Below are 23,269 nucleotides of genomic sequence, written 5' to 3'. Positions count from 1 at the left end.
TTAGGAGAGACATACCATCCTGCATTTTTCGTTAGTCTTTTGGTAACATTGTAGGCTATTTCCTCAAAAATTTTGAACGAAAAAAAAATCGTGACATTACCTTTAAATTTAAGGTTTAGGCTTAAAAATCAAAAAATCTCAAAGATGTGGCGTGTATTTTTGTTTCAGTGTATTTTTTTCAGAAAGGCCGTCCAATTTCCTACAAGTTTGTCTGTGACCACTTTTTGATACGACGCAACGGCTTCGAGATACAGTAATTTTTAAGTTACAAAATACAAAAATATTTAAATACCTTACGCCCTTCTCAAATGTTATACTCGAGTACTATTGGCTCCAAATACACAAAAATTGCTTATATAGGCCTAGGATAACATGTCTACAAAGTTTCATTGAAATCGGAGAGGGTCGAGTACAAAAGTACCAGAAAAATTCCAGATTTGAGCTGGAATTGCTCTTGTAGAAAAAAATGCGTAGAGGCATAGTCTGCGGCACTACAAAAATTACTGCATACTTCTTTTTACTTAAAATAAAGGAAATTTTAGTAAAAAAACACAGCGAAAGTTGACCCTAAACCCTAAAAAATGACAACTTCCAACCCTAAAATTTAAAATAATTTTAAGGATTCTTCTTTCCAATACTTTATAAAGAAAAAGATTTTAAAGAAAGATAAAATATTCTCCCTAAGCCCCATCTCTACTAAATTAGAGCTGTTTTGGAGTAGTTCATAAACTACGTGAGCATTTCATGAAGGTTAATTTAATTGCTGTTACACTTAATCATACCATTTTTTTCAAATTTGGCAATTATATAAATAAATAAAATTAATTAATTCAACTACTCTTTCCAAGGAACATTAATTCATGCCAAAGCATTTGAATCAAGCTTAACGCACGGTTAAATCTCGAACTGGGGGTGAACCCCCACTTTTGGCTCTCCCCTCAAACTTTACAAGGACAAAGTCAAATTACCATCGCTGCACGTTCCCGCCGTTTTCGCCACTCTCCGAAATTGATTGGATAGAGGAGATCCAAATTGGGGAGGATTTTCCTCGCCACATGCGTTTTGCTTGATGCCATCGCCTTTGAGAACCACGTGGACACATTTTACTACCACCCAAGAAGAAAAGGTCAAGAAAAAAGAGCAAAGTGCCATCACACCGCCCCCCCCGGTGGGGTCTCCGGGAATGTGTTTTTTCTCCGATAAAAACGGTCACCCCTTTTGTTGAAACGGTATGAAGAAGGAGTAGGGTTGATGATACATCGACTGGAAGTGATGGGATGTAGCGCTTCTCGGATGACTTAGTGACTGCTGCCGGCTGCTGGTATCTTATCAGACATGATAGCGGTTAGATTCGGTTTCTGGTTTCACGCCCCGGGAGGTCAAATTCATCGAGGTGAACCTATATGAGCAGAGGTTGTGGAATGCGCCCGGATAGTAGGCAATTTGTAATCGACTTCGGTTGGACTCAGTGTGGGCAAGAGAGTGGAAAATCGAGAATAATAAAAGTAAAGAGACAGTCAATAGTTAAATTAATTTTTTGTCTTTGTCATGCTTTACTTCAGTTCTGCAAAATTGATTAAATTTTGAAGCCTTTTACTAACTTTTGTTATTTTTAAACAAAAAATATTTTTTAAATAGTCTTCCATCAACATTTCATTTTTTAAAGCAGTGACAGTAAAATGAACTCGGATGAAGGAAGTAGTTCATCCAATGACAGCACATGCGCAAAAAAATGAATCATTTAATTCATTTCTCTATTTCATGAACCATATAGTTTAGATTGCTGGCGATTTACAAATATTTCTTGAATATCAAATGACAATTAAAAAACAATCGACTATTCAACCATCCATCAATTTTATTTAAAGTTTAATAATAATTAATCAGTGTCAAATAAAGATTTCTTCTCTCCCTCACCGTTAGCTGCAGTTATTTTTGGTGTTTTTTTCGTTATTTACAGTACAAAAAAAAATCCTCTTTCCCCTCTCTAAACCCCCGGCGAGAACGACTGGTGCGGCCGGTCAATGTCCTCGTAGCTGGTCGGATTGTCGCCGGATCGGCCCGCCCCGAAGCTCATGCTGCCGCCCCGCTCGGTCAGCTCCCGGTGCAGCAGCAGCAGCGTGAACGGCCTCAGCGCCAGGTTGAAGATCGCAAACACCACCGAGAATATCCCGCCCACGCTGGGAAAGTGCCCAATAATGGCAATCAAATCGAACAGAAAGCTCGCCCCGTTCACCAGCGATGCCTGCGGGAAAGAGGAAGATTTTTAAAGCCGTGAGTCACCGAATTGTTTTGATTGTTCCCATTAGAAAGCATTACTATGTGAACCGCATCGGTCGACTCTTTGTCGTGAATCGCCCAAAACAGCGTCAGAATGTAGATAAGGTTGTAGAACTGGTAGGCCGAGGGCAGCCAGTAACCTTCAAGGGCGAACACCGTCAGGATGAAGTGAATCGCTGCAATCAGCTGAAATTGAGACAAACGTTAAAACTAATCTCAAAAATCTTCCTAAAAAATACCCACCTTGACGCGAATATGCGGCGTATTTAGCGCAGCCTGAATGTCCATGTTTGCACAATTTGTCAGCACAACCTGCTGCCAAGGAACCAAAAACAAAAACACAAACCTCAGTAGGCGATTAGTCAGAGCCTGTCAGACGAAGCCAAAGATGTGCAACGCGAGAAGCTGAGAACGTGAGATCGCGCGACAGTGTGTGGGTAGTAGGCGCTGCCGTCGTTGTGACGTTTCAACTTGTGCGCAATGTTTTGTTTTGTTTGCTTTTGAGTGGACAGTTGCTGGTTGCTGATTGTAAAATGTGGCGATTGTTGAATTCAGAACAAAAATTAAATGGTTTATTGGCCATCGTAGACAAATCGTACATTAGAATGGTGTGGAAATCTGCGCTGTCCAGACCAACAAGTCTGCGCACACCTTTGCGTCTGTCCTCACAACCGTTTCTACGATCACAACGATTAGAGGTGTTTTACGAGATCAATAAACGTTAGTTCCCGCGTTTCGTTTTCCTATCCGACTGCTGCTTCCATCTGGCCACCGAGAAAAGGAAGATTACAGTGAGTTGTCAATGAAAACTCTCCAGTCAACCATTACAGTTCAGTTATCGATTTTACGGATAACTGATAAAGAGGTGTTCATATCGAACTATCGATGGCAGTTTGAAACTTAAGCAATATCTATCAAATTAACATCCGTAATTGAAACGTCACCATGATTTCGAATAGTTCAGCACTTGAAAGAACACTGTTTATCTTCAATGTTTGGAAACGATACCACTTCAAGTACAGCTCCACAACTGTAACAAGCTACTCGTCTTAGTTTCACTCCAGCTTTCTCCAAACCTCACGAATATGTTCATCCTAATTTTCCTCCAACTTCTCGGGTCAACCTCCACTACCCAACGCTCATTCCCACCGGAGTTCCGCTTCGGCGTCGGAACTGCGGCGTACCAAATCGAGGGGGGCTGGAACGCGGACGGCAAGGGTGAGTCCACGTGGGACCGACTGACCCACCAGCGTGCGGAACTTATCGCAGACGGTTCCAGCGGGGACGTGGCATGCGACAGCTACCATCAGTGGCGTAGCGATGTCCAGATGGTCAAGGAGCTGGGCGTGGACGTGTATCGGTTCTCGCTGTCCTGGTCGCGGATTTTGCCGAACGGCACGGCTGACTTCGTCAACCAGCCGGGCATCGAGTACTACAGCAGCCTTGTCGATGAACTCCTTGCCAACGGGATCACCCCGATGGTTACGCTGTACCACTTTGAGCTTCCTCAAGTGCTGCAGGATGTGGGCGGTTGGCAGAACCCGGTCATCGTAGAGCGCTTCAGGGACTTCGCTGACGTCGTGTTTGAAAGATTAGGCGATCGCGTGAAGCACTGGATCACGTTCAACGAACCGGCTTACTTCTGTGAGAGTGAAGTGATCATGTTCGAGGAGTTCGAACCTGGAGTGTCCAACTACATTTGTGGTCACCACCTTCTTCAAGCTCACGCTGAAGTGGTCCGATTGTATCGCGACTCCTACAAACCGGTTCAGCAAGGATCCATTGGGATTTCGCTTGCCAGTATGCGGTATCAACCGAGGTCGGACTCGCTAGACGATCTGGACGCTTCCCAGTGGGCAATGCAATTCAACGTGAGTTCGCGAACTTCTCTGTTACTGTAATAATTAGCAAAATTCCCTACAGCTTGATTGGTTTGGCCACTCCATCTTCTCCACCAACGGAGACTACCCTCAAATCATGAAAGACCGCGTTGGCTCTCGCCTTCTGAAGTTCTCCGACGAAGAAATCGCCTCAATCCGCGGCTCCGCGGACTTTTTCGGGCTTAACTTTTACTCAGCAAAGCTGGTCAGTAAAAACCCCGACCAAAATCCGGCCAACCCACCATCGTTCGACCACGACACCGGCGTTCTAACGTCGGTTGATCCCAGCTGGGTAGCGACCGAGTCCTGGATTCTGGTGGTACCTTCCGGAATGCGAAGCATTCTGAACTGGATCCGGCTTGAGTACGGGAATCCACCGCTGTGGATCACGGAGAACGGGGTTGGGACGAAACTAGGAACCGTTGACGATCAGCGGGTTGACTTTCACAACGCCTATTTGAACTCGCTGCTGGATGCCCTCGGGGATGGTTGTAATGTGACGGGGTATCTCGCTTGGACGCTGATGGATAATTTTGAGTGGACTGCCGGATACACGTGAGATTCTCAATTGTTTAACTATCCATTTCTAATCACTAAAAATTGTAATTTCAGACAAAAATTTGGCTTGTACCACGTAGATTTCGGCAGTGAAAACCGAACGCGGTACGCGAAAATGTCCGCCAAGGTTTACCGGAATATTGTGCGAACCCGAAGGATCGATCCGGAGTACAGGCCACTTCCGGATGTGATTATTCCGAGCAAAGCGAGTGCGTCTGTTGAACGACCAATCAGCTTTTTGGTTGAATTGTTTTTATTGTGGCTTTTTTTAATCTGAAAGATTTTTAAATTAGAAAATAATGCTAGCAAAATTTGAAAGGATAGTTCGAAATGTCTATTCTAAATTCCTATAAACAATAGTTTTCTATTTTTGCCCACTCCTGATGATCAGCAATGTTATTTTTCATATAAATGTTGCTTTTTTTAATTGCGAAATTAGGATAATGAAATATGTTAAGAAATATAACAACGATGTTTATAAAAAGTAGCCTTTACGGCTTCAAACAGTTATTCGAGAATTTTTAATTCTTTAAAACAATTATTTTCTTTTGTTTTTGCAACATTTTATGTTTGTTTATTCATATTTTTTAATAAAACATCGAACATTTATACATCTAGTATAAATTGCTACGAAATTACGAAACGTTAAGCTGCATCATCACTCTCTTTACAATTTGGCTAATATGTAGATGAATAAAGTCACAATTAGTTATCAAACTTCAATTTATTATCTTCAATAAAAAATAGAAAATTTCAATGCCTCAATTTTGAGATTATGCAGTTTGCAAATGCATTTTAACCAATTAATTTATGATAATAATTAGAACCAAAAAAGTCAAAGTAGTTATGTCACAGACATAACCGGAATGGCGTAGACTTACGTAAAATTTATATATGTGGACATGTGGGTTTTCCATATATTAATTTGAAGAATTAGCTATATATATTGGAAGGAACACCCATTCGAACGGCAAAGAGAGGAAAGAAAGAGACGAAGGAATTTTAGCGAGCCGAATGGGGAGAGGGGCATAGGGGTTGGGGCGAGAGCAGCCTCAGAAAGCTGTGCAATCTGTCGCCCCGAAGACCAAAATTTGTTCCTGAAATTTAAATTCAAATTAGCTCGCTGCCTCGTCCCGGGTGGGACGAGGGCAACTCTTTCAACACTAGAATTTGATGAGACGTAAATCTTTCAGAAGCGCTCGCCGCGAATGCGACGAGCTAGTTGGATGTCCCGATTGTTTAACAACCAAGGCTTGACCCATGAGAGGCTTTTCGGCGGAAGGCAGCAGGCGCGCGCCTCATCTTGTTGATGTCTCGTCCCGAGTGGGACGAGGGATGGGGATTGAAGCACCTCCGAACCACAGCAACCACGAAAGATCCTAACGGTCCGGCCATCGAGAGGCAACTGGCTGACGGTGACGACGAGAAGGCGATGCGCACTTCTTTTCCAGTTCTGGTCCCTCTCTCCTGCTGCTGCTGCTCTGGTCTCTCTCCTGCTGCTGCTGCTCTGGGCTGCTGCTGCTGCCGGTCCGACGTCTGAGACGTGAATGATGGAATGGGCTCTGGCGCGCGTTCTTATGTATGATTTCGGCCCGCTACTTCCCCTCCTTTTTCGCGACCGACACTCGGTCGCGTTGCTCGATGATTTTCCCTCAAAATAGGTACTTGACATTCCCGTCCGTGAGTGGGAAGCGCTCATTTTGCTTGCAAAATCTCTGCATTTTGAAAACATTTTAAAACATTCAATTGTTTCAATAGTTAAACTATTTTGCCAACAATGAAAGTTTTATAGCAAATTGCTGAATAATTTTCGAATCGAATGGCACATAAATCGTGTCGATTCGATTAGAGGGAAGGAAGATATAAGCGTTTGACGGATGACGCAGTAATCCCGGGCCTTCGGCCCGGGTTTTTTGGAATGACACCCCAGTACCTTCGACAAAGACGTAAGTCTACGTCAAAAAAATCAATTTGAAATATTTATTTTTTATTATAATTGAAAACTGAACATAGAATTGATGAATTTTCCTGAATGTTTTTGAAGGGGTTACAACATACATGTAAAAAATCACAAAAAAAAAATCAAATTACGTAAAATTTATTAAATCATAGCATAGCATAGCATTGGTGTCTACCCGTAGCTGCTACTTCGTTATTGACCAGAACCCCCAAACATTGCTCCGTGGACCACAGATGAAAAGTAGGAACCAATCATCACCCCTTCGCAATTTTCAAAGGTCCCTATCATGCTGATCAATACCGACGCCGGCCACGACCAGTGGTAAGACACGGGGAAGTGGATGGGAATGTTAGTCCGATACTTGAGTGATGGGACCGCCAAATCGACTGCGTCTCCGACAAAGTATCACATGAGTTTTGAGGGGTTAGTAAGATGGGTATGAGGTCAGGATTCACTGTGGTAGGTGATGCGACCATAAGCAATTTGTTTATCGGTTGAAATTTTAAAATCTTAGGCAGCCGGCTGCGGAAAGATAGCTATCTAGGGATTTAAATATAGTATTAATTCGACCGCGATTCTCCAGAAATTCTCCGTCGGCGTGCCTTCCGATCAACGGTGATGTAGGAAGGGCTTCATTTATTGAAATGATTATTGAAATGATATAGAAAGGGCTTAATCCAGCAATACGACTTGCTAGTCTAAAAAAAAATAGGTACGTTTTTATAGAAAACTATAAATAGAAAACAACACAAAAAAAACTCATCGGCCAACGAACGCGAGTGGAGAAAAAAAACAGTACTGCGCGTCCCGAAAAGCACCACACTACTGATGCCATTGTTTAATTATAATAGTCAATCACCCCATGCATTCGAACAGCGACACAAAAGAGACGGAAAATAACACGAAAAAACAGGACTGCGCGTCCACACAGGCACCGCACTACTGATCAATTACGTAAAATTTATTAAATCCGCTAAAAACTATTTTTGATAACCTCTGAACGTTTCAAGAAGATATTTCATTATCATATTATTTTGCAAAATTATGAAAATGAATTTATTGTTTCATAATGGACTTAAACATTGACATAAATTAGGAAAAATTAAAAATGTAGCAATGACCCATGTGTTAAATTCGTTGTAATTTCTTTTTTTTTTCAAACCATGAAATTTTCCTAATTTGAGAAATCCAGACAGCTCAATCTACACTGCAGTTTTTTCACATATATGTTCTCTTACAATATATTATTTCAACTGGGCGTTTACGTCACTTTTGTTTATTTAAGCAGTATTTGCCTAATTTTCGATGTCCGACATACTTCTGAATCATATTCAAACTACATTCTTTGTTGTTTTACTTTGCGACTTTTATATAAAATGGCTATTTCGCTGAGTAAAAGTATCTCAAAATGACAATCTTTAAACAACTTTTATTTGAGTTATCCAAAAAACCCTCCTGAGATTTTTACATCATTATAAAATAGAAGTCTACAGCTTTCAAATGCAACAAACAGAATGTTTTTTTTTTGTTTCCACCAAGATACAAACATTTGAAAAAAGCTTATCAAAAACCGTAAAATCGCTCTAACTTTTTATTTATAAGAGCTAGCGGCTTTGTTCTTTTGTGAAAAGACGCGTTTTTCAATTCTCTAAATATGCTTAGAAGATTGTAGTTTTGCCAAAAAAAAAAAACAAGAAAGTTATACAATAAAAAGACTTTTTGGAAGGATAACCATAGCACATTTCATATAAAATGCTTTCATATAGAATGAACATTTTAGAGATAGAAACTTGGTGTATTCAGCAAAGTTGTTCAAAATAATTAGCACTACAATACTGCCGAAGAAAATATACCCCTATCTCATCAGGGTTCGGAGATAGTTTTTGAAAATATGAGAAAATTCAGGACCACCCTAGGATCAACATGGCCGTAGAATTTCATACTGAACAAAAGTTCCTTTGACACCAAAGCTCTGAATTGCTTCCTCGAGGCAGAAATATTTTTTCCTGCTTAATTCACTTCTCAATCCACTGGACACTTTCGGTTCATTTTTGCGAAAGCTTTGACTTTATCTGTCAAAGCAAACGGCTTTCGCTATTCGCCACAGAACAAAGCTAGCGAATTTCAATCGCAAAGCTTTAAACTCCGCCATCTAGTGGCCACTAGCATCGTTGATGGTCATTTTTTCACTTTGGCGCCTGGAAATATGCAATATAAAGCACAAGTTTTGGAGTGAAATCGACCGACAATGTGATATTATGGTGATTTTTGTTCTATTTTTAACTTATCGATCAACTAGTAGAATATAGGAACATGTTTTATTATTTAACACAATTTTGTATTAAGCTTGAATAAGTGATTCAATCAAAAGATACAACCCTGCACTGAAATTGATAGAAATCAAAAGTTGGCTGGCATAAAAACAAACAGAAAATGAAAAAAAAATCAAACTTGATGCAAAATTGTTTAATGAAATCAATCGTCTCAGAAAAACGACTTTGTTTACTTTATATACTTGTACGAGAAATGTAAAATGTTTTAAAAGCGAGTTTTTAACTTCTTTTCAATCTAAAATCTTATAGAGAAGATAAAATTATTTGATTATTTATATCATTCAAAAGGAATCGTTAATTAAGTACCATTTGGCTAACAAACTAGTGATAGGTGAGGTGTGACCATGTGAGCTAACAAACTGTGAGGGGAACCCTACTAATTCCAGGACTTTCTCTCATTCCACAACCGTAAACCGAAATACACAACAACGAATCATGTCAATTTTTTTGGTCGGAGTTTCCCCCTTCTTTTTCTTGCTTTTTATTTTGGCATTTATTTCATAGAAATAAATAATTTGTACACTTCCGGAACCGCAGCACGGAACAGTGCCGTCCTGCCCCTTTCGGGGACAAAAACGCCATCGCAACCGCAACCAGCAGCCATCCGGCGATGTGGCCACGGGGAAATCTGCAAAAGCGAGAGGGGAAAAGGCTTTGATTAGACTTGGTGAAATTGATTTGTGTTGTAAAATTGGGAGATTTGAAGCGCATCAGTGTGCAAAACTATATTGACAGTCAGGATTGATCAGTCGAAAGATGGTGATAAGTTTATTCATCATTGAAAGGGGGAGATTTTTAACGACTATAATAGGCCGGAATTGGCGACACTTACCCCTTATTCAAAGAGACCGAAGCCCATGTCGTCATCCTCCTCGGATTCGGACTCTTCCTTCTTCTTTTCCTCTGCAAGCAAAAAAGGTAAACAAAAGAGAGAGAGTTAGAGGTTAGGTTCGCGTCAAACACACACAATAATTCGTCGCACATGGCGCCCACAAAACTTACCCTTCTTCTCCTCGGCGGCGGCAGCCGGGGCGGCACCACCAGCAGCGGCCGGGGCAGCACCACCGGACGGCATCGAGGACAGCTTCTCGCGGCCGGAAGCGATCAGTTCCTCGACGGACTTGCCCTTCAGCTCGTTGACCACCTTGGTGACGCGGGTCGAGTCAGCCTCGATACCGACCGAGCTCAGGATCTTCTCGATGTCGGCGTTCGACGGAGCGGCGTTTCCGCCGAGGACAGCCAAAAGGTATGCAGCCACGTAACGCATTCTGCGGAAGAAACGACGGAAAGCGAAAAATGGTCCAATCAGAGTAGGCGGCTTCCATGATGGGCGGAAAAAGTTGCGGCTTGCTGGTCGCTCGGAAAACTTGAAATTTCGCCACTAAATCTTCACCGAATCCACTGAACTGTAACTTGTTTGCACAGCTCAGAACCGGGGCAACAGTTTTAACTATTTTGCAATCAACTCTGGAGCTTACTTTTAAGTCTGGCGACACGAAACGAGGGCAGCACTAAAATGAAACACAACTCACTTGTTTGAAGTGCAAACGGGGAAAGAGAGCCAAGAAGAGAAGTTTGCTTGGATGTCTTCTTTGCGTTCTTCTTTTTTGGCCGGAAACACGAAATGTCAAAATTGACAGCGACATCTGTGTGGTCATTCCGAGAAGCGCTAGGGGACATTCAGAAATGGGGTACTTTTCGATAACCTTCTCAAAATTGATTTATTTCAAATTTACATAAATTTGGGTAGTCTAATTTTGTTTAGGAAATATCAAGGAAACGTCAATCCATTCTGAAAGGTGGGGTAAATTTATAGCTTTGGAAACATTTTAAGAAATCTGGAAATTTTGGAATCTTGGAAATTGAAAATTTTAATTCGAAATTCTAGAATCTAAGCATTTTCGAATACCAAGTTTTTTTTTAACAAATTACAACTAACCAAATTCAACCATTTCAAAATTTAACTCTTGGAATTATAGAATTTCAAAATTCTATAATTTTAGAATTTTCGAATTTTAGAATTTTAGAATTTTAGAATTTTAGAATTTTAGAATTTTAGAATTTTAGAATTTTAGAATTTTAGAATTTTAGAATTTTAGAATTTTAGAATTTTAGAATTTTAGAATTTTAGAATTTTAGAATTTTAGAATTTTAGAATTTTAGAATTTCAGAATTTTAGAATTTTAGAATTTTAGAATTTTAGAATTTTAGAATTTTAGAATTTTAGAATTTTAGAATTTAGAATTTTAGAATTTTAGAATTTTAGAATTTAGAATTTCAGAATTTTAGAATTTTAGAATTTTAGAATTTTAGAATTTGAATTTAGAATTTTAGAATTTTAGAATTTTAGAATTTTAGAATTTTAGAATTTTAGAATTTTAGAATTTAATTTTAGAATTTTAGAATTTTAGAATTTTAGAATTTTTAGAATTTTAGAATTTTAGAATTTTAGAATTTTAGAATTTTAGAATTTTAGAATTTTAGAATTTTAGAATTTTAGAATTTTAGAATTTTAGAATTTTAGAATTTTAGAATTTTAGAATTTTAGAATTTAGAATTTTAGAATTTAGAATTTTAGAATTTTAGAATTAGAACCTTAGAATCTTTAGAATTTAGAATTTAGAACTTTAGAATCTTAGAATCTTTGAATCTAGAATTTTAGAACCTTAGAATTTTAGAACCTTAGAATCTTAGAACTTTAGAATTTGAACCTTAACCTTAGAACCTTAGAATTTAGAATTTTAGAACTTTTAGAATCTTAGAACTTAGAACTTTAGAACCTTAGAACTTTAGAATTTAGAACTTAGAATCTTAGAACCTTAACCTTAGAATCTTAGAATTTTAGAATTTAGAATTTAGAACTTTAGAATTTTAGAATTTTAGAATTTTAGAATTTTAGAATTTTAGAATTTTAGAATTTTAGAATTTTAGAATTTTAGAATTTTAGAATTTTAGAATTTTAGAATTTTAGAATTTTAGAATTTTAGAATTTTAGAATTTTAGAATTTTAGAATTTTAGAATTTTCGAATTTAGAGTTTAAGAATTTTAGAATTGAGTAAAAGAATCCTCGAGGATGACGGTTTACTTTTCGAGCAGCGTTGGGCGGTGGGTCTATTGTTTTTTATTTTACATATTTTATAATTTCACATTTTTTAAACAATTTTACAAATTTAACAGAGTTTTTTTTATTTGGCTGTCTGGCTTTTCCTCGCAAAAGTTGATTATTATGTGGCTTTAGGCTGTTTTTTTTTTGGCTTGCCGCCCGATTTTTCATATGGACTATGACAGTTTTTTGTTTCAATCTGAAAACTACCAGCTGCTGTGGCGGCACTCTGACGGAAGAACGATTTTTGCGAATTCTCAACCTTCAGGAAACCTATCAACACTTCGAAGTTTGTTGAAATAGTTACTTGTTGTCTTGGAATTTGCAAAATAGTTGCAGCTGTCAACATGCTTATACGCTCTTTTCAAACTCCAGAGTTTTTGTCACTGGGCCGAGAAAGCTAACCCCGATCTACAATGGCAAATCGCAGAATGTTGCTTGCCCCTGTTTACTTTGTTACTGAGGCAGTGAATGACTTTTAAAGTTAAAACTGCCTCAAATAAATCAACAACCATCACTTTGTTACTTTGATGTAAGACTGGGATCGCAGCATCCAATGGTTGATACTCGACTGACATCTGGATCAACTTGACGATTGTTTTCGCAAGAGTTTGCGTAAGTTTGATTGTAGACCAATTTCTTAAAAGCTAAACATCAAATTTAGCTTAAATATTTTCAAACCGTTTCTGAGTATGACACGCAGAAAAATGTTTTGTAGAATCAGCCTGTACGAGGTTTGAATCAACAAAATTTTTGTTGAATATAATCAACGCCGATTTTGCGTTGAAACAAACCTTGATTTTCTCAATTCAACAAAATTCTTTTGTTGTTTTGAAAAAGCTGCTTTGACGTTTAGCGTTGAGTCAACAAAAATCATGATTTTCAAATCAACAAAACGTTTTGTTGATTCAAATATGCCTTATTTTTCTGCGTGGATCAATTTTAAAAAATATTATAGTTCTTTGGTTTAGTGTGCGGACTGTGGAAACGCTAAAATACCGAAATTTAACCAATTTCGTCAGTTCCAATTTTTCGGGCAAATGACAACCCGTTTCAAAACAAACAAAAAAGAGCCATGCTGCCGCGCAAACCAACGTAAACAAACATGCAACGAAAAGAATAGCGTTTCAAATTTCTAAATGAAAAATGGTCAGCGAGTTCGAATCCAGCGACACGGACAACCAGTGGCCACCGAGCCAACCTTCGGAGGCGGAGGAATGCAAGGGCTTTGGGGAGAGCGGCGACAATGTGCCTCCGGAAGCCGCCGCCACCGAACCGCCCGATCCGGAACAACCTGGTGGTGGTGACGACAAGAAAACCTTCCAATGTGACCAGTGCGCGCTGACGTTCCGCAAGCGGGACCACTTTGATCGGCACCGGTTTACGCATACCGGAGTGGTGAGAATTAATTGATTTTTGTGGGGGAAATCTGGAAATTAATCGAAATGTTGTCTTTTGTAGAAGGAGTATCGATGTCCGGAGGAAAGCTGCGGGAAAGAGTACACGAATAGGACGCACCTGAATCGGCACATTCGGTCGAATCACGCGGAGAAGCCGGTTCAACCGGCGAATGTGTTCCGATGCCGGCATGCGACCTGCGGGAAGACATTTGGGACGGACCAGAGCATGCGAAAGCATTACGAGTTGAAGCACGTGCTGGGGAAGAGCTGGTCGTGCGGGGAGTGTGGCGAGCGGTTCTGGCGGAAGTTGCAGCTGAAGCAGCACTCGGTCAAGCACACTGGCCAATATCCGCACAAGTGTGACCTGTGCGAGAAGGGGTTTATCAACTTGAAATCGTTGAGGAATCATCGGACGACCCACGCCCTGCACCGGTGCGACTCGTGTCCGGCGGAATTCACCAGGTGGACGGATTTGGTGGCCCATCGGAAGCTGCAGCATGCCACGCTCTACCAGTGCGACGTTTGTCAGGCTAAATTTCCCTCGAAGAAGAACCTGAAAGCGCACGCCAAGGTCCACGAGAAGCGTCGGAACGGGGACGACAACCAGGAGGTGTTCCAGTGTCCGTGGGACGGCTGCCCGAAATTCTACGACTACGAGCGCAACCTGATGGCGCACATCCGCTCGAAGCACGAGGGAACGCACAAGTTTGTCTGTCCCGTCGACGGATGTGGCCGCTCGTTGGCCACGCGCCAGAAGCTCGATCACCACCGCCGAATGCACGAATCTGCGGCGCGGAGTGTCCCCCGGATGAAGGTACCGGGCGCGGCAGCGCGACGCAAAGATTGCGGCGTTCCGAAGCGCTCGACGGCGTGCCGGTTGGCCCGGGTGCGGCTGGATCCGCAGCTGGAGCGCGTCCTGATCGAGCAAAGTCCCGAGCGGCGCACGGTGGAACTGGAGCTGGAATGCGCGACGTCCGCGGTGGAATCGGCGTCCGAGTCGGAGGTGGAGGGGAGCGCCAAGGTTGGAGCCATTTTGGCCGGGCAGATGGCCAAGATACAGGAGCAGATTCGGCGGCTGCAGGATCAGGGAGGAAATTGAACAGTATTTTAGTCATGAATTGTAAATGTCTGTGAGAATTTTAATTTATTCGATTTTAGTAAAAATCACCAAAGAATTTTAAAAATGAAAAATCTAGACTTTTTTTCATTAGACACGTGGCGAAAATTTGAAGTTTGCTCAAGCCTTCATTCAGGCTTTGAATTCCAGTGGCTACTAGATGAAGCAGATCTTCTACAGCGCCTCTTGCGGTTGATAGCGAAACGTTTCACTTTGAAGTGTCAAATCTTGTGAAAGCTCTCTCCAATTTGAAGCTTTTTACGAGTCTACTCTACTAAGGGAAATGGACCTATTTAGATTTAGGAATCAAATTCATTTTTGAAAGTTTATTTCGTTTAGAAATATGAAAAAAAACCGCGAATCAAACCTTTACAATGGCCTTCCCAATATTTCCTCCCTTCATCATCTCGATAAACGCCTTCGGCATGTTCTCAAAACCCTCCGTCACAGTTTCCCTGTACTTCAACTTCCCCTCCTGGATCCACTTCAAGTTCTGCCCGATCCCCTCGAGCCACCGATCCGTCCAACGGTGCACGCTGAACCCCTCCTGGACCAGTTCCTTCCACACAAAATCCCGCTGCGGATCCGCGACCTGCGTCGGACTCCCATTGTACATCGAAATCGTCCCGCAAACAGCAATCCTGCCACGTGACCGCATCTGCTTCCTCACCATTTCCGATATCTTCCCTCCAACGTTGTCAAAGTAGCAGTCCACCCCTTCCGGTGCCGCCACCCCCAGCTCAGCCTCAATATCCGCCGTTTTATAGTTGATCGCTTCGTCAAACCCCAGCTCCCTCAACCACGCACACTTCTCATCCGTCCCGGCGATCCCAACCACCCTGCATCCCTTAATCTTCCCGATCTGCCCAACAAGACTCCCAACGGCCCCGGCCGCCCCACTCACCACAACCGTCTCCCCAACCTTCGGCCTGCAAATCTCCAAAAATCCAAAATACGCCGAATTCCCCACCGTTCCGCAAGCCCCAATTCCCACCGATCGCGGAACACCCGCCCCAAAATCCGGCAGCACGTACGGCTTCCTCACGGTGATCCCCCTCGGATCACAAATCGACACCGTGCGCCAACCAAACTGGCCAAACACGTACGCCCCCACGGGAAAGCCCGCGTTTCGACTCTCCAGAACGCGCGCTACCTGCCCTCCGATCATGACGGAACCCACCGGGTACGACAGAATGTAGATCCGCATGTACGGATCGACGCTGAGAAACTCGGCCTCGGCGAGGAATTCTACAAAAAAAGAAAAATTTCATTTTTGTTGATGTTCGATCAAAATGGCTAAACGACCACGCACCTCCATCCTGAAGCTCGGGCATGACTTCCTCTTCGAGGCGGAAATCGTCCAGCTTGGGTTCGCCGTCGAAGGCACGCGCGTAGATCCACTTTTTGGCCGTGTAAACCATCGTTTTTTAACTTGTTGCGCAGAAATTTGCTTCCAACTCGATCGAAATCTGGTTGCGTTTTGAGTTTGACCAGATATTTAACCTGCGAAGAGATAGTGTCATGTCAATAAACGCAGCACTTGTGTGGCTTTATCAGTATGATAATGATGGCTTCTTGCGTTATTTAAAACAAATATAACCTCGATTTCAACGCAGCAAACCAAACTTCTCTTGCAATTTTAGATGAAATGTTAAAATTTTAATATAAATATAAACAAAGTTAAAAAAAAAGAAATTCATCAACAAACAACTCAAAATAACAACTTCACGCAGATTTTGGTATTGGTGTGTCGCGAGATACTTTTTTGTGCAAATTCCGCCGGCCGGCCGGTTGACCTTGGCTGGTTGAGCAACAATCGAGTCTGTGTAGAGTAGATTCAAGTGTATTGCCACACACTTGAATCTCAAGCACCAGAATGTTATCATCAGCTAATTTACCTACCAACACATTTTAGAGCACACCGTCTAAATTATTTTGCCTGTACTGGTGAGCTAGCAATTCAGTTAGCAGGTTTCTTTAGTCATTTTTATCAATTAAAATTTTATTTGAATTTTTTTTTTCGATGTCACTAATTTACAATTCTAGTGTTTATAGTTTATATTCCAATATTGCCTTTTTTCCTTTCAGAAACTACTTTATTTGCTTCAATTTAACTCATAACATTTATAAAAAAAATCATATAAAATATCTAGCTTCTCCATCGAAAACAGTGCGCCCAATGGAGACGCGTGATTATCAACCTCGATGATTTCCAGAGAATCCCAAATATTTTTTCTTGCATTCATCTTCTGGATTCATTATTGAATCGCATATAAATATTGCGCGTATTGAGAAAAAATCAGTTTTGGTGTTTTTCTTGTAGGGGACCCAAAGATACGAGCGCAAGCGTTTTTCAAATTCATCGCAGCAACCGTGATGATTTTAATTTTCTATTGCTGTCAATTTACTTGAGGTTGAGAAAATTATGTTCAGGAATTCCGTCGGATGCAACGGTTCCGTGGCCTTCGCGGCAGGCATGGCGATCCTCGGTCTCCGTACCGGGTCGGATGGACGCTCTGTGGATGATGATGTCTTTGTCGAATTGTCCCTCGTTGGTGAATCGGCGGCACTTGCACTCGCTATTCGAGCCCACACCCGGAACACCGGATGCTAGGGCTGCCGATTCAACTCCGAAGATATCTGCTCGATGAAAAGAATGCAGTGCGTTCCTCCTGCCAGGTGCAAAGCTAAAAAACCACCGAGCCCGCCGCGAAGGCCATAGAACCGCTGCACAAAGCCCAGGAGACGAAATTTACTAGAGACACCTTATATCCAAATTCAAAAAAACAACCCAACCCAACTCAACCCATTTTCGGTTCCAAATTAAACACGATGGGCCGGAGGTCATCGCCATCAGCAATTGTCTCCCAGTGGCCAGGTTGGATTAAAAGACGTGGCAAGACCTAAGATGGTCATAATTTTTTATTTCATGAAGTTTGATATGTCGCATGATATGCTTCCTTGCATACTCCGGAATTGTCCCCCCGTGGCCATCAGTTTTCGTATGAATAAACTTGATAAAAATTCAACAAAGTAGGAACACGTACTTTGGTTCGTGCGGTGTGATTTTTCATTACATTCTGTTGAAAAAAAAAACAAGCTTTTGTAGTTTGCTCGAAACCATGTAAATGCACGGAGAGACTGTGCCCAGAATTTTCAACAAGTAAAATTGTTGATTTTACTTTCGTAAATTTTAACAAAAACGTACTTGTCACTGCCAATTTTCAGTTCAATCAACCAAAATTCAGTATTTATTTAATAACCTGTTTGTTGAAAATGCTAAAGGCAAAAAGCTAACAGATTTCCCGAACTCGAATGAACGTGCTCGACTGTTAGCTTTGGTTTTAGAAAAATCAAGAATTATTTTGGTTGAATATAATTAACAATTGGTTGAATATTTAAAAGATGAACTTGGGTTTGTTTACGTCTGTCATTTGAAGTCAGGATCCGAACGAGAGCGGTCGATTTGTTGAGTTTGTGTTGTTAATTATGAAGTGAGAGGATGTGAAAGGTGAAAATAACACTATTTGGCTTATGTTGAAGTGGCAAATCAAAGTGTCGCAACTGGGGAGGTGGAATTGGTGAGTAGGTTTGTTGATGATTTCTTTGCAGGTGATAAACTATGAAGAGCAAGAGGACGACCTTCACCAAGAGGACCTCTAATGCGAGTGAGTTAAACACGGTATAAGAATGTTTGATGGAAAGAGAGGGCAGTAGAAGGGAGATGCGGGCCAACGCTTAACGGATAGAGCAGCCAGGGCAAATTCAACAAAGTGTTGGTTAATCCAAATAAATATGGGTTTATTTTTACACAACAACAACAACGGATAAAATCTTAATGAACCATTAATTTTTTTTCAGAATCATCAATTATAAAATACATAGAAATGCGTAAACATGACAACATAAAAAATAGAGATGAAGTAAAATATCACAAAATAAAAATATATAAAAGAAGATCATTATTATCTTGAAAGTTTCGTTGCAATACGACTGCTCAATAAACTGGTAAGTTAAACTCAAAATATTTTTTTCAGGAATTGGAGTACGTTGTATAAATTGAATCAAATGCAGTGAAAGTGTGTTGCAAAAGCAATTCTTAAATTAATGCAAACTTGGTAAGTAGCATTATAGATATTTCTTCTTTCCTCATTATAATAACATTTATTTACGTTCCTTTTTTCAGTTTATAGCCGAAATTAAGAATTATGTATTAAATCACTAATAAATTCCAAAAATCTACTTCGTTTTCGTTTTACGGAGCAAGGTGGGGGACGCGGCCTCAAGTCAGTCCAAGTCCGGTTTCTTGTGGAAAAAAGGGTAGTGGCCGAACTAGTATTGCATACCAAATGAACACCACCGGAAGATATAGGGGATCGGGAGGGGGGAGGTGAAAGAAAATTAGTGTTGATGTGAGTAGTAAGAACTTGGATGATTTTTTTTTTTTTTTGGGAGGGTGATCCAGCCGCACATCGTTGATGTCGAAACCTCTAAACTGGGCCCTCGTCCTGTCACGTCCGTCAGTAGTCTTGTCGTACATTACAACTAGAATCAGATCTGCCAATGAATTAGTACACTTCGACCAAATAAACACTGACGCTGTATGGATCTGACTCTAGAATAAATGCACAGTTGTGTGTTATTCATAAGTCCAAAATGTTCAATTATTCATATAAGTCCAAATATTCATTTGCGGATAACTACCTAACTTGAATTGAATACAAGATTTAAAGCAACCTATCCGAAAGCTACTCTTATCTCAAATCCCCGACATTTTAATTATTAACCAAAAAAAACGTTTCTTTTAAAACCTGTCTGGCTTCTTTAAAAAAAAAAAAAAAAAAAAACAAAAAAAATAACAGTTGATATTTTACAAGTCGTGAATTGAAAAAGAGACGACCATTTGTTCGTCAGAATTCCAGTAGATCCTCGATCGATAATCCGATCGATAATCCGACAACCGTTAGTTCAACAGATCAACGAATTTAGTCCGATATCATTTCACTATTGATTGATCGAGACTCTATGGAAATTTTGACAAATCAGAATGGTTTTTATGCTACTTGAATGAAAATCACCGATTCTGATAGAATTACTAAATTCACTGTTACTAATTTTGTCCCTAAATAACTAAAGGCAAAGTATAAAAAGTTGATATTTATAGTTAAAATCCTAAATTCTACAAAAACTATTTTTTTAAAACCCGCATCCTAACCTGACACCCACATTAAGATAGGGAAAAATCACATATGTAGCGGTTCATTGTACAAATGTGATATTTCCACTATCAGAGAACCTCCTTGTCTCGATGACAGCTTACCGGCCATCGATTAAGCCCTGAGACTACGCCAAAGTGGGTTTTCGCAGCATGAAGTGGTGTCCATGTGTAAAAATGGAAGCTTCAGCAATATACTGAACACTTCGATTTTAATTCCACATCGGATCAAATCATACTCTTTGCCAAACAAGCATCAAACCTATGACACTCATTATGACAAAGCCCAGGGATCAACGAATTTTGTCCGATATCATTACGTTATTGATTGATCGAGACTCTATGGACAATTTGACATAAAAGAATGCCTAGTATTCTACATCAATCAAAGTTTATTGACAGCATTACTCTAACTTAAAAACTGCAACTAACTTTAACATCAAATAGATTTGAAAAGGATACAGATTTATTTTGAATGCTAATGCTAAGCAACAAATCAATTGTACTATCCTGAAGTCCCAACCTAAATCCCACATTGTGATATTGAAAAAGTCACAGAAGCAGCGGTGTCTTGTGCAATTGTGATATTTTCACTATCGGAGAACTACCTAGTTCACGAAGACAGCTTATCGGTCAACGCTTAAGCCCTGGGGCTGCGACAAAGCGAGTTCTCGTAGCATGAAGTGGTGTCCATAGTGCTTATAAAAAAGAATGTATACCCAAATTTTAACTAATGCACTAGGATCAAATCATGCCCCTTGACTTTACAAGGCCCAGGGACTAATAAATTCCAAAAATCTACTTGCAGCAAAAGGTTCACTTTGGTGAAAATTCTGTGTCAGGACCGTTGTAGATGATGATGACTTATCGGATGATTTCACAGTGATGGTAAGTAAATACAACACTTAATTTTATACAACATAATAAAAATAAAAGCTTAAAACTTGGTGAAAATTTTGCTCGGTTTTTATTTTTAAGGAATTCACGAGAAATTTGTAATATGTTCTTTTATTATTTTTTTAGATTAATGCAATGTAATTTTTTAAAACATAAGTCAAACTTTACATGTTTTATAACAACAGTAAAAAAAAAGTTTTGATGCTTTTTAATAGTAATTTTACAACTGAATGCAAAAAAATAGTACAAAACGTTAAATTTTCAGGCAGAATAAATGCGAAAATAAAAAAACTCAGCATTAATTAGTGAGGCATTATTATAAAATTTAATGCAAATTCAATAAAAATATTGCTAACAACAGCTATTTATTGACTACATGTTCGAATATTTGTTGTATTCAAGTAAGAATTTAGTTAAAATATAGCTAGAAATTCGGCCCAGCCTATATCGTTAGATGATTAAAGAAAATATATATCAACACTTACATAAATTATTTCTAATTAAGCAATGTTTTGTTATAAACCACTAATAATTTGCTGCATGCAAAAATATTTCGGTTGATATAACGAAAAAAAAAATGTTGAAAAATAGTTGAAAAATATGTTCCAGCCAGTTTTTAACAGAATATTCCACAATATTTCAGCTGAAAACAAGAAATTTTTAGTTAATTTTCTGAAAAAAATATTCTAGCAGTCGACTGCTAGAATTTTTTCGGCAATTTAACCAACAAAAATTGCAATTCCAACTATTTTTTTAGTTAATTTTAGTTACTGGTGGTCAGCAATTTTGGGTTAACAAAATCAACAATCCATTGTTGAAAAAAGCTGTGTAAAAAATTAACCCATACTTTTAGTTAAATTAACCAAGATTTTCTTAGATTTGCCCCGGCCGGTCTCTCCGTGTGTTTAGGTCCATTTCCCCCGTCGTCTTGCGCCTTTTAGAGCCAACAAAATTAGGCGGCTTAACCTTCAAGAGGGTCTCCTCATGGCGTATGCCTGGGCAGCAGGTTTGCCAACTAGAGGGGAGCCTACCCGACGAAGCCAACAACGCCCGCAGTGTCTCCATTCGACGGTACGGTACAGCTTATCGCGAAGGTCGCACATTCCGGCACCAGTACGGATGCAACCGAGCCGGCCACGAAGATCGCAGAACCGCAGATTCCATCAAACCATCAAACCAACAAGCAATCGAAAGCCAGCACCAAAAGTCCCTACGCTTTTTTCATATTGACAATCAACATGTTTTTATTTTTTTTTGTCTAAGCCTACTCTCTCGCCTTCTCTATAGGTTTTTCCCTTGCGACGGTATCTTTCTGCGGCGATTAATTGAAGCGCAGGATTCTAATTTTTCTTGAAATTATTAATAAAGCATGAGGATAAAGAATAATTGTTTGGGTTTGATTAATCACGCGTCTCCATCGGGTGCACTTTTTAATAGAATTGATTTTAGTCTACTTTTTCGATTTTTTCATCTCGGATTTCGCGACAAAAAAAAACAACCGGAAAGAGAGAGATGGCGAATCATGCAAAAGAAAATCACTCCCGATCCCGAACTTCTCAAAATCAATCAATAGAAGATTTTTCGTGAATCTCATTGTTAGCACCACTTGAATAAATTTATTTCGTTTTGTTTACTAACAAGCAGTGTACTGCCCATGTTCGCATAAATGTCCCATATGCAAAAACAGCAAGCTGAGAAAAACGCATTTGAAGTTTGTCCCATACATAAGACTATGTGTTAAGTTTTCGTGAAAAAACGGGATTTCCTCCTGATTTCTAGAACAAAGTACTGGATGTTATAGGCTTTTCTGAAAGAGCACACGATTTTGAACTAAACTGCATTATTAAACTAAAAAACGATGAAAATGCATATGGGACATTTATGCGATCATGGGCAGTGTAGTAGTGAAACCGGTGCTCTGCAGTATAATCCAGATAAAGATTTTTGAGTTTTCTTTTACCGATCTTTCATACGCGAGAGGGGAGGGCCATGTTCCGTTCCGATTTTGTTTTCACTGGATGAGCGTCAAAAGATTTTCGTTTGATTAAGATTCTTTCTCCAATTCGGATGAAATTTTTATGGTGATTAGTTAACATTCTATGTAGGGCGTCCAATTTTCCCGGGCTATGCATTTCCCGGGAATCGGGAAAAATATTTGTTGAATCCCGGGAATTCCCGGGATCTTGGGAAATTATTGAAACAGTCATAAAATCGATGTTTTCACTATATTTTTGTTATGATTTTCAAGCTTAAAATCATAGAATCAGCTTAACAGCAGTTTTAGATGGCTTTGGATTTTTTTGTTCTTCGTTGTGCTTTGGATATTAAATGAATTACACTAAGTCACTACCGCCAACTAGGGTAAATCGGGACTAAAGTCTGAATAGCTAAAGGAGATTTTAGATTAATAAATTTAGAAATCGGTGTAATTGTTGTTTATTATAATTGTCCCATGTAATTTTTCGACGATTTTGACCTTTTGCCATTTTTAAGTTTAATTAAATTTGTCGTATACTTTTCGAAAA

At 39.8% G+C, this 23,269-nt stretch overlaps 5 protein-coding genes across 6 annotated transcripts; 2 read left to right on the top strand and 3 right to left on the bottom strand.

Annotated features, from left to right (window-relative positions):
- Positions 1 to 1,838: 1,838 nt before the first annotated feature.
- On the bottom strand, positions 1,839 to 2,685 carry LOC6047054 (type-1 angiotensin II receptor-associated protein-like). Its single transcript, XM_001864127.2, has 3 exons — positions 2,524 to 2,685; positions 2,320 to 2,466; positions 1,839 to 2,245 (listed from the first exon to the last, which is right to left on the bottom strand). The coding sequence occupies exons 1-3, from the start codon at positions 2,566 to 2,568 to the stop codon at positions 1,988 to 1,990; spliced, it is 450 nt and encodes a 149-aa protein (XP_001864162.1). The 5' UTR covers positions 2,569 to 2,685; the 3' UTR covers positions 1,839 to 1,987.
- Positions 2,686 to 3,162: 477 nt separating this feature from the next.
- LOC6047053 (myrosinase 1) lies at positions 3,163 to 4,880 on the top strand. Its single transcript, XM_038266917.1, has 2 exons — positions 3,163 to 4,151; positions 4,204 to 4,880. Exons 1-2 carry the CDS (start codon positions 3,366 to 3,368, stop codon positions 4,717 to 4,719), a joined length of 1,302 nt encoding a protein of 433 aa, XP_038122845.1. The 5' UTR covers positions 3,163 to 3,365; the 3' UTR covers positions 4,720 to 4,880.
- Positions 4,881 to 9,449: 4,569 nt separating this feature from the next.
- LOC6047052 (60S acidic ribosomal protein P2) lies at positions 9,450 to 10,630 on the bottom strand. 2 transcript variants are annotated; one of them, XM_038266870.1, is made up of 4 exons: positions 10,490 to 10,630; positions 10,014 to 10,279; positions 9,844 to 9,914; positions 9,450 to 9,639 (listed from the first exon to the last, which is right to left on the bottom strand). In XM_038266870.1, the coding sequence occupies exons 2-3, from the start codon at positions 10,276 to 10,278 to the stop codon at positions 9,847 to 9,849; spliced, it is 333 nt and encodes a 110-aa protein (XP_038122798.1). In that variant the 5' UTR covers position 10,279; positions 10,490 to 10,630; the 3' UTR covers positions 9,450 to 9,639; positions 9,844 to 9,846. The 2 variants fall into 2 exon arrangements, with proteins under 2 accessions (XP_038122798.1, XP_001864160.1); XM_001864125.2 differs by having other exon boundaries at positions 10,544 to 10,630.
- Positions 10,631 to 13,166: 2,536 nt separating this feature from the next.
- On the top strand, positions 13,167 to 14,706 carry LOC6047050 (transcription factor IIIA). The gene is made up of 2 exons (XM_001864123.2): positions 13,167 to 13,513; positions 13,577 to 14,706. Exons 1-2 carry the CDS (start codon positions 13,262 to 13,264, stop codon positions 14,612 to 14,614), a joined length of 1,290 nt encoding a protein of 429 aa, XP_001864158.2. The 5' UTR covers positions 13,167 to 13,261; the 3' UTR covers positions 14,615 to 14,706.
- On the bottom strand, positions 14,637 to 16,392 carry LOC6047049 (prostaglandin reductase 1). The gene is made up of 3 exons (XM_038248607.1): positions 16,233 to 16,392; positions 15,945 to 16,135; positions 14,637 to 15,880 (listed from the first exon to the last, which is right to left on the bottom strand). The coding sequence occupies exons 2-3, from the start codon at positions 16,051 to 16,053 to the stop codon at positions 14,994 to 14,996; spliced, it is 996 nt and encodes a 331-aa protein (XP_038104535.1). The 5' UTR covers positions 16,054 to 16,135; positions 16,233 to 16,392; the 3' UTR covers positions 14,637 to 14,993.
- Positions 16,393 to 23,269: the final 6,877 nt, after the last annotated feature.

Source organism: Culex quinquefasciatus, chromosome 1, assembly GCF_015732765.1.
Source record: "Culex quinquefasciatus strain JHB chromosome 1, VPISU_Cqui_1.0_pri_paternal, whole genome shotgun sequence".
Lineage (NCBI taxonomy): Eukaryota > Metazoa > Arthropoda > Insecta > Diptera > Culicidae > Culex > Culex quinquefasciatus.
Note: the sequence above shows the minus strand (reverse complement) of the source record. Positions and strands in the feature narration are given on the sequence as shown.